The sequence below is a fragment of the Schistocerca gregaria genome, chromosome 9 (genome assembly GCF_023897955.1).
Source record: "Schistocerca gregaria isolate iqSchGreg1 chromosome 9, iqSchGreg1.2, whole genome shotgun sequence".
NCBI lineage: Eukaryota > Metazoa > Arthropoda > Insecta > Orthoptera > Acrididae > Schistocerca > Schistocerca gregaria.
Window position 1 is genome coordinate 208506192 of NC_064928.1, and position 9989 is coordinate 208516180.

The following is a 9989-nucleotide window of genomic DNA, read 5'->3' on the forward strand; positions in this document are numbered from 1 at the left end:
TGACATGCAGTATCTCAACCGATATTGAGGACAGAATAAAAAATCTGAACGCATTACTCTTCAGCACGCTCTCATAGTAATAAAATAACATTTTGTGGTACGCAAATAAATAATATTAAAGAAGAAAGCACTTAATATGATTCTGACAAGCCCCGACGCAAAATTTAGTAAATGGCTTAAATACATTTACATAATGTTGCCACTTTATATATTAAATTCGTCAAAGAAAAGCAGTAAAAATTTTATTATTAAAATGCAAAACGTATTTGAGCCCTGATGTAGCATATATGGAGCACGGCCTAATGCTCTGATGAAAGACACATACCTTTTGAATATAGCACTATTATTTTTCTCGCAACGACATAAAAATGGCTCTGAGCACTATGGGACTTAACATCTATGGTCATCAGTCCCCTATAACTTAGAACTACTTAAACCTAACTAACCTAAGGACATCACACAACACCCAGCCATCACGAGGCAGAGAAAATCCCTGACACCGCCTGGAATCGAACCCGGGAACCCGGTCGAGGGAAGCGAGAACGCTACCGCACGACCACGAGATGCGGGCGCAAGGACATACTGACCATCAATATAAACTTCTCATTTATAGTATCCAGCCTCAGGACTGGCAACGATATAGTGAAGTACGTTTATAAAACGTCCTTGTTGTTGTTGTGGTCTTCAGTCCAAAGACTGGTTTGATGCAGCTCTCCATGCTGCTCTATCCTGTGCAAGCTTCTTCATGTCCTGGTACCTACTGCAACCTACATACTTCTGAATCTGCTTAGTGTATTCATCTCTTGGTCTCCCTCTACGATTTTTACCCTCCACGCTGCCCTCTAGTACTAAATATCTGATCCCTTGATGCCTCAGAAGATATCCTACCAACCTATCCCTTCTTCTGGTAGTGTTACAAACTCCTCTTTTGCCCAATTCTATTCAGTACCTCCTCATTAGTTATGTGATCTAGCCATCTAATCTTCAGAATTCTTTTGTAGCACCACATTTCAAAAGCTTCTATTCTCTTCTTGTCCAAACTATTTATTGGCCACGTTTCACTTCCATACATGGCTACACTCTATACAGATACTTTCAGAAACGACTTCCTGACACTTATACTCGATATTAACAAATTTCTCTTCTTCAGAAACGCTTTCCATGCCATTGCCAGTCTACATTTTATATCCTCTCTACTTCGACCATCATCAGTTATTTTGCTCCCCAAATAGCAAAACTCCTTTATTACTTTAAGTGTCCCATTTCCTAATCTAATTCCCTCAGCATTACCCGACTTAATTCGACTACATTCCATTATCCTCGTTTTGCTTTTGTTTGAGGTTAATCTTATATCCTCCTTTCAAGACACTGTCCATTCCGTTCAACTGCTCTTCCAAGTCCTTTGCTGTCTCCGACAGAATTACAATGTCATCGGCGAACCTCAAAGTTTTTATTTCTTCTCCATGGATTTTAATACCTACTACGAATTTTTCTTTTGTTTCCTTTACTGCTTGCTCAGTAATAAGATTGAACAACATCCAACTTTAACCTAGCCATTTTCTTTTTTAAATTTACTAACCTACCTGCCCGATTAAGGGATTTGACATTCCACGCTCCGATCCGTAGAGCGCCAGTTTTCTTTCTCCTGATAACGACGTCCTCCTGAGTAGTCCCCGCCCGGAGATCCGAATGGGAGACAATTTTACCTCAGGAATATTTTACCCGAGAGAACGCCATTATCATTTATCCATACAGTAAAGGACAAGGTAATCAAGAAGAAAAGTAAATAGACTCATTCGTTTAACGTGTATTCAAAATAATACTTTTATTAACTTTGTGGTGATGCAGAGTGACTATCGAAGGTGATACATGTTTGGCCATGTTGAGTGCTGTGATGATGGGCAATGAACGTCGACGGTGGTGATTGTGGGGCGATGTCGTCTCCACTCTTTGAGGCCCTAATGGTGGCCGTAGCCGAGGCTCAGACCGTGTCCGTATCCTCCGTATCCCAGGCTGACGGCGGGGGCGGCGGCGGCGGCGTATCCCAGACCGAGACCGTGTCCGTAGCCCAGTCCCTGTCCATATCCGTATCCCAGCCCGTGTCCGTATCCCAGGCTCAGACCGTGTCCGTAGCCGAGGCCGACAGCGGGGGCGGCTGCGATGGCGGGGGCGGCCACAGCGACGGGGGCGGCAGCCACCTTAGCCACTGCGGGGGCGTAGTGGGTGGTGCCGTAGCTCACCTGGCCAGAGGAAGAATGTTAAAGCATCGCTAGGTGATCAGCAGCAGGCTGTTAGGCATCTTTGCACCGTAATCATCCACATCATCTACAAGTTAGCGATCATTTTCATACCATAAATGCAAATACGCTATGGGAATGCATGCTTCCTCGGCGAATTTCACTGGTATCTTTTCCAGTTATCGTTTGTGTCGCGGTGTCGTGCTGTCTCAATGTTCCGACAAGTTTGCAACTCGACATTTTCATCTTCACCTGAAGATGGTGAGCAAGAAACTCGTCGAAACGTTGCGATAGCACGACGCCACGACTCGACTGATAACCTGAGGATATTTCACCACAAATACAAATATTGTGATGAATCACAAATAAGAATCCCATGCTCCACCAATCTTATCTCGTACGTTGTATTTAACGAAACTCTGAACAATTTTGGATCACAAAATAAACGTTCCGGGAGACTAATTAAAAACTTAGAGTTTGCCGGTGACGCCGTAATTCTGAAAGCGATACCAAAGTTATTGGATGAGCATTTGAACGAAAAGAATTGTTTATTGAAGACAGATTGTAAGCCGAATATCAATAAGAAAGGGGCAATAGAGTGCAAATTACATCAGGTGATGGTAAGAGGATTAGATTAAGAAAACGAGTATATGAATTTTGTTATTTGTGCACCAAAATAACTGACGCTGCTTGAAGAACAGGATATAAAATTGATACTAACGGTTCTAGAAAAGAGAAATTTGCTGACGCCGTATGCAAATTTTAATTTTGTTTGGAGTACAGCCTTGTATAGAAGAGAAACGTAAATGACAAATAGTTTAGACAAAAGACTGCAGAATCCGTTGAAGTGTGGTGTTAGAGAATGGTGCTGAAAATTTTATAGGCTGATGTGATACCTAATGAGGGGTACTGAATCGATTTAGAACAAAAATTATTCTCACTACCAAATGGAGAGACTTGTTAATAATATACATCCGAAGGGTGACTTATCTTGATTATAGTTAGCATATTCAAATGGATGATGGTTGTAGTAGTTACAAAGAGATGAAGAGGTTGTTTTTGAAACTTTCTGACAAAATGAAACGGCACGGAAGAAGCAGACTCGAACTTTAACACTTGAATTTGAAAGGCAGTGCTCTAGCCGAAGAACTTTGGCTGTTACTGTCAAGACTGTGACTACTAATCCTTGTTTAGCACGCAGTTTCGTAAAATTATACAATTTAATTGGTATGACGGGTGAATCTCACAAATGAAGTGGTAGCTTAGGAAAGGGCAGGTGACTAAAAGTTGTTCAGGGCTAGAATTTGAAGTCCTTGAAGAAGAAAGGAAGACTGGGTAAGCTGTTACATGCGTGACGACATGCTGGTGTTTTGAGAGACCATTCTCTGTGGGCCTATCGCACAACGTCAAAGCTGCACATCTACTTCTAGACCTCCAGTTCGGATTCAGAAACGCTCATACAAAAGCTGTAGACGTTATGCCCGAGAGTATAAGGGCGCAGTATTCGACTCCATGATGCACGAAGGGCTGATGTTTAAACTATTAGAAATATAGAAAGGGAGTCCCCATGTAGAGCATATTGCTGCTGAAATCCTACCTGGCAGGCAGGACACTCCCTTTGAGTAAACGGTAACGAACTTCAAAGGAGAAACTTTCTCACAGTATCGCAAGGATCTGTTCTCAGACTGGTGCTCTACAAGACTTTTTATCATAAGCTATTCATTGTGTGGGGAGGTAATATTCGTCGTAACCCCGGAATCAAGTGGCCGGATATACTGTGTTGAAGGTAACTGCAACCAATACAAGTAAATAAAAGTAGCCCTAAAATATAAAAGAGTTCAAAAATGAAGGCAACACATACAGCGATAGATATCTGTGGGGTAAACCCAAAGAACTGGTGAATGCAACGTCCCACAGTACAAGTGGACTTGGATGGGGCCATAAAAACAGTTCTCAAGGATGGGTGAAGAGGAGGGAGGAATTTCAATGCGCTACACGGAGCCAAGTTAATGGAAGATTGAGGACAGCATTTGGCTATGAGGGAGGGCGGTTCAGAATACAGGGTATACAGCGTTGACCAAATAAAGCTGACTCAGAAAATATTTCAATTACTTTAATATAAGAAAGCCCAGATGTGGATTATGTAAGTTTGGTTGCCTGTCTGAAGGTGCATGAAATATTTTCCGAGGCAGCTTTATTTTACTCACCCGATATTTGGGAAAAAACGGACGGGTACACAAAGGCAGGTGCAGTGTTTGTCATTTAAGAATTTGTAGCTTGGTGTGCGGATAGTTTGGTGTGGTGACAACAGAGCTACCTTCATTGGCCACATATGTGGTCCGAGTACCTGTAGTGAGTAGATGGAGGAGAATACGTACCTGCGAGACAGTTGAGACGGCAGCGGGAGCGTGGGCAATGGCTGGAGCGACTGCTACTGCGGGGGCATGAGCAATGGCGGGGGCGGCGGCGACGGCGACTGCGGGAGCGTGTGCGATGGCGGGGGCGGCGATGGCTGCGGGGGCGGCGGCCAGGGCCAGGCCGTGTCCGTAGCCTCCATAGCCTCCGTATCCTCCATAACCTCCGTAGCCTCCGTATCCCAGACCCAGCAGGCCTCGCTTCTCCTGCTTCTTCTCTTCCTCAGCAAACGCCACTGTGGCCAGAGCCAGCACTATGATAGCCTGGGGAAGAAAGAAGGTCGGAAACGTCAACCCAGTATCTACGGTATCACCTACATGTCCTTCTACATCTGTACTACAATAGCCTGAAGATGACGAATGTCGGAAACGTCAACCCAAAGTCCACAGTATCAGGCTGCAAGTCCATCTACATCCATACTATGCAAGCCATGTGAAGGACAGTACTCAGAGCTCCAGTATTATCTTCTCCCATTTCTGTTCCAGTCATAAATGGTTCGCACATTGATTCTTCATATCCCTCTCGAATTTTACTTTAATGGACTTTCAGAAAACTCATTGTACTCGAAAACTCACACATTTTATAATATGGCTTGGAATAAGCTTACAACTTCAATTAGGGAAAAGAGAGCGAACTGTAAAAGCTGACGATTTATAAACGCATTATATTTAAAGTAAAAATGTGTCAATGAAAGTGAAGGTTCCAACTGAATGGGACTACGAAAAGGGGTAAGACAAGACTGTTCTCTGTCTCCTACCTTTATTTTACTTAGAAAATATGATTTACTACTGGCCACTAGATGATAGGAGGTAACCGTTGGAGGAAGACGAATGTGATGTTTGAGGCTTACAGAGACAATGAAGGCGTTTTTTGAGGGACCGGAGGTTTGATAATAACATAGGGAGAGATCAGGACTAATGGGCTGGGTCTTGAGTATCTCCCACATTACTTAGTGTAACTTCTGCGTTACGAAATTTGAAGTAAGGTGACGGGGTTTATCTTGAACTTGCTGCACCATGCCAAGATGGTAGTTTTCGCCATATTACTTACTCTATTCAACTCCTTTATTTTGAGATGGATGTCTACCGTTGCTTGTTCTTCGGCAGCCAAGTAAAGAGTAACAACATGTTGGTCCTCTTTGGACGCATTTGATAATGAAGTCGCCAAATTTCACTGTCTGCACTTACTGCATGCAAGTCGCAAAGACACGAACGCGACACCAATCCCTTTCCGGTATTTCGGTGCTTATATACCTGCATAGGAGTCGCGCTACGTATTGTAATCGCGGAAGTAACGCCCTGAAAAGCAAACTTTTGATCGCCCCTTATACTAAGAAAGGTGAGGGTAGTAGGTTGCGTAAATTTATGCAGTAATGCCCGGTTGACGCAATGTTCTCTTCTTAGTGAAATGCTACGGTCTTTTTACAAAGAATTCTGGCTTTACTTCACCTCCCTGACTATCTTTCCCTGCTCCTTTTCTCCCCTGCATTTGTGATGTTCGAGACACTTCTAACAACTTGTTTCCTGAATATGCAACCTGTAGTCCGTCTCCAATGATACTACGCATCAGTCCTTCATACTTCTACCCTGCTACCATACTACACACCAAACTACCAAACACTCCCCCATCGAACAACAAATTATTTTTCTCAAAGCAGGGCTTTCAATTTTCAGTGACAGACAGTGCTTCATTTCTGTCACTGTTTTACATTGTGTTTTAAATCTGTTCTTATCGTTATCGTTTTACCTATCAGATTTCCTGTTTTAAATTTAAAAAGGAAGGAAGAAAATCAAATTTAGTTTATGGAAAACTTTCATTACATCCATCCGCATATATTTTAAAAACGTTGGTAATTATCTCATCCCCCACATGGGCGAGGGGGATACAACAATAAAGAAATAAAGTCCCTGGTTTGTTACTGATAAAAACGTGGTTGACACGGAAATAATATTGTCCTGACAGGAATGAATGCGCGCGGACCCACTTCACAGTGGGACTGAAATTAGTAAAACATACATGAAGTAGACATCTTGAATAATAACCGAGTGGATGTTGTTGTAAGAAATTTATTTTATGACCGGGTTCATAGCCTACAAGCCTCATAAAGTTAAATATCGTGCATCGTGACACTGGATACCAACATGGACGGGAACAAGCATATCTTGTCTATGAATAAATGAAACAATTAGCGGACCAATTTGATTTTTTGATTTACTTTACTGAAAAAGCACTGATTTCGTGTTTACACTTTCATCGTGAGACGGCTTGGATGCACCAGTGTACCATATAACGTCGTTTGTTCACACACAAGGAATGTTCAGTCCCATCCACGTTGCATTTTAATATCATGATTCACCATATTTAACATTCTAGGTTACAAAATCGGTCGTTAAATAATCAGATACTGCCCGCCATCCATGTGGAGCAAGTGTTGGTCTCACCGCGCAATTCTAGACAGACACACACAACTGATTTCATCGAAGTGTAAGGGCGTGAAGATGGCGTTGACGCAACGTCGAAACTAGTAGCGAAGTGAATATAAAATCTTAAGTACAGTTGGAGGAATTTCACTATTAATAAAAATTGTACCAGTTGTGTCGCAGATTCGTCCAGTTTAAATATGGATGTACGAAGAAATAATTTGCAAGTGCAACCAAGCGGTTATAATTGAAGATGTCTACCAGTGACTGTGCTTAGGAAGTAATTTGTCTTACACAGGAAACAGTTTGAAAAAGAAACATTATAAATTTAAAACGGTAGAATAGCTGAAATCTGGATCACAAAAAAGTAAATAAATAAATTTAATAATAATTAAGGAAAAAAGGCATAGGTGGAGTTAAAATAATCTTTGCCCCACTGACCGTCAATAATGTTGGTCCAAGTAGTCTAGTTGTAGAGTGCGTACGGGGAAAACGAATCTACATCTACATCTACATCCATACTGACTGTGTGTGGCGGAGGGTACCTTGAGTACCTCTATCGGTTCTTCCTTCTATTCCTGTCTCGTATTTTTCGTGGAAAGAAGGATTGTCGGTATGCTGTGTGGGCTCTAATCTCTCTGATTTTATCCTCATGGTCTCTTCGCGAGATATACGTAGGAGGGAGCAATATACTGCTTGACTCTTCGGTGAAGGTATGTTCTCGAAACTTCAACAAAAGCCCGTACCGAGCTACTGAGCGTCTCTCCTGCAGAGTCTTCCACTGGAGTTTATCTGTCATCTCCGTAACGCTTTCGTGATTACTAAATGATCCTGTAACGAAGCGCACTGCTCTCCGTTAGGTCTTCTCTATCTCTTCTATCAACCCTATCTGCTAAAGACTCCACACTGGTGAGCAGTATTCAAGCAGTGGGAGAACAAGTGTACTAATACTTACTTCCTTTGTTTTCGGATTGCATTTCCTTAGGATTCTTCCAAAGAATCTCAGTTTGGCATCTGCTTTACCGACGATTTATTTTATATGGTCATTCCATTTTAAATCACTCCTAATGCGAACTCCCAGATAATTTATGGAATTAACTGCTTCCAGTTGCTCACCTGCTATTTTGTACATAAGTGATAAGGGAACTATCTTTCTATGTATTCGCAGCGCATTACACTTGTCTAAATTGAGATTCAATCGCCATTCCCTGCACCATGCGTCAATTCGCTGCAGATCCTCCTGCATTTCAGTACAATTTTCCACTGTTACAACCTCTCGATACACCACAGCATCATCTGCAAAAAGCGTCGGTGAACTTCCGATGTCATCCACAATGTCATTTATGTATATTGTGAATAGCAACGGTCCTATGACACTCCCCTGCGGCACACCTGAAATCACTCTTACTTCGGAATTCTCTCCATTGAGAATGACATGCTGCGTTCTTAGAACTACTTAAACCTAACTAACCTAAGGACATCACACACAACCATGCCCGAGGCAGGATTCGATCCTGTGACCGTAGCAGTCCCGTGGTTTCGGACTGCAGCGCCTAGAACCGCACGGCCACTGGGGCCGGCTTCAGGAAAAAAAGGCATCGGTAGACTGAAAATAATCTCTGCTGCACTGATCAGTAATGTTGGTCCAAGTTGTCTAGTTGTAGAGTGTGTACGGGGAAAACGAATCCTGAACGGACAGCGAATTTTTTCTATCTTTAATCTAAACACCTCTCATAGATGTGAGGAGTCTCCACTGCACATGGTTCGGATACCACGTTAGATCTCTTTCCCCAGGTGGAAAGCTGCAGGGACACGCTAATCTTCGAAGTGGTGTCCAGTTGGAAGGCCTGCACTGGGCCATTGAGTCACGTGCTGTGCTATCAGCACTTGGCACGGTGAGAGAGGTAGCGTACTCACCAGGACCTTCATGTCGATCTCGCGTGGTTGCTGCGGCGGCTGCTGGCGAACTGATGACCAGGGTGGACGCTGCGCGAGTATATATAGTGGGCCATAGCGGCCAGTGTCCGTCCTTTCACAGCCGCGGAGGGCGTCGGCGTCAGAGACAGAACAGAGCGGCTGCCCGCGGGGTGAAAGGCGACGGGAGCGACTTCCCGCCTGTGACGTCACGCGGTGCCACGCGACGCAACGCGATGACGCACAGTAGTCGGCGTCTGTCTCCGCTTTCCGCCCATGTGGGGGGGGGGGGGGGACAGGGGGAGGCTCAGGTCTTAACAGATTGGGTACCCGCTCATTAAAAAACCCCAAAGATGGAGAAATCAGGAAACCAGGTAACCAACACTTCTGGCAGTTATATTGAGAAACTAGCTATACCAGGCAAACTTCTTGCCGCCTCTAAAAATCTTTATACACGGTGTCCGACAAGTCTTTCCCTGATAACACAAATTGATAACTCAGGCTAGAAGTAAGATACAAATATGAAACTGGTGTTTAATTGTTTACAAACTATCAAAGTTTTTTTTCACGCATCAGTAAACTATCACGTGAGACAATACTGACCCTATGACTTATCTTAGAAGAAAGATTATGGAAAGGCAAACCTATGTATTTAGCGTTTGTAGACTTAGAGAAAGCTTTTGACAATGTTAATTGGAATACCGTCTTTCAAATTCTGAAGGTGGCAGGGGTAAAATACAGGGAGCGAAAGGCTATTTACAATTTGTACAGAAACCAGATGGCAGTTATAAGAGTCGACGGACATGAAAGGGAAGCAGTGGTTGGGAAGGGAGCAAGACAGGGTTATAGCCTCTCCCCGATGTCATTCAATCTGTATATTGAGCAAACAGTAAAGGAAACAAAAGAAAAATTCGGAGTAGGTATTAAAATCCATGGAGAAGAAATAAAAACGTTGAGGTTCGCCGATGACATTGTAATTCTGTCAGAGACACCAAAGGACTTG

The 9989-nt window shown here is 43.2% G+C and overlaps 1 protein-coding gene across 1 annotated transcript; it reads right to left on the bottom strand.

Annotated features, from left to right (window-relative positions):
- Positions 1 to 1799: 1799 nt before the first annotated feature.
- Positions 1800 to 9093, bottom strand: LOC126291614 (cuticle protein 65-like). Its single transcript, XM_049985151.1, has 3 exons — positions 8990 to 9093; positions 4616 to 4915; positions 1800 to 2240 (listed from the first exon to the last, which is right to left on the bottom strand). The coding sequence occupies exons 1-3, from the start codon at positions 8999 to 9001 to the stop codon at positions 1959 to 1961; spliced, it is 594 nt and encodes a 197-aa protein (XP_049841108.1). The 5' UTR covers positions 9002 to 9093; the 3' UTR covers positions 1800 to 1958.
- Positions 9094 to 9989: the final 896 nt, after the last annotated feature.

Excerpts from the sequence above, each read along its gene's own strand:
- LOC126291614 (XM_049985151.1), bottom strand. Across the intron at positions 2,241-4,615 it reads CCGTCTCAACTGTCTCGCAG|GTGAGCTACGGCACCACCCA; the intron begins GTACGTATTCTC and ends TCCTCTGGCCAG.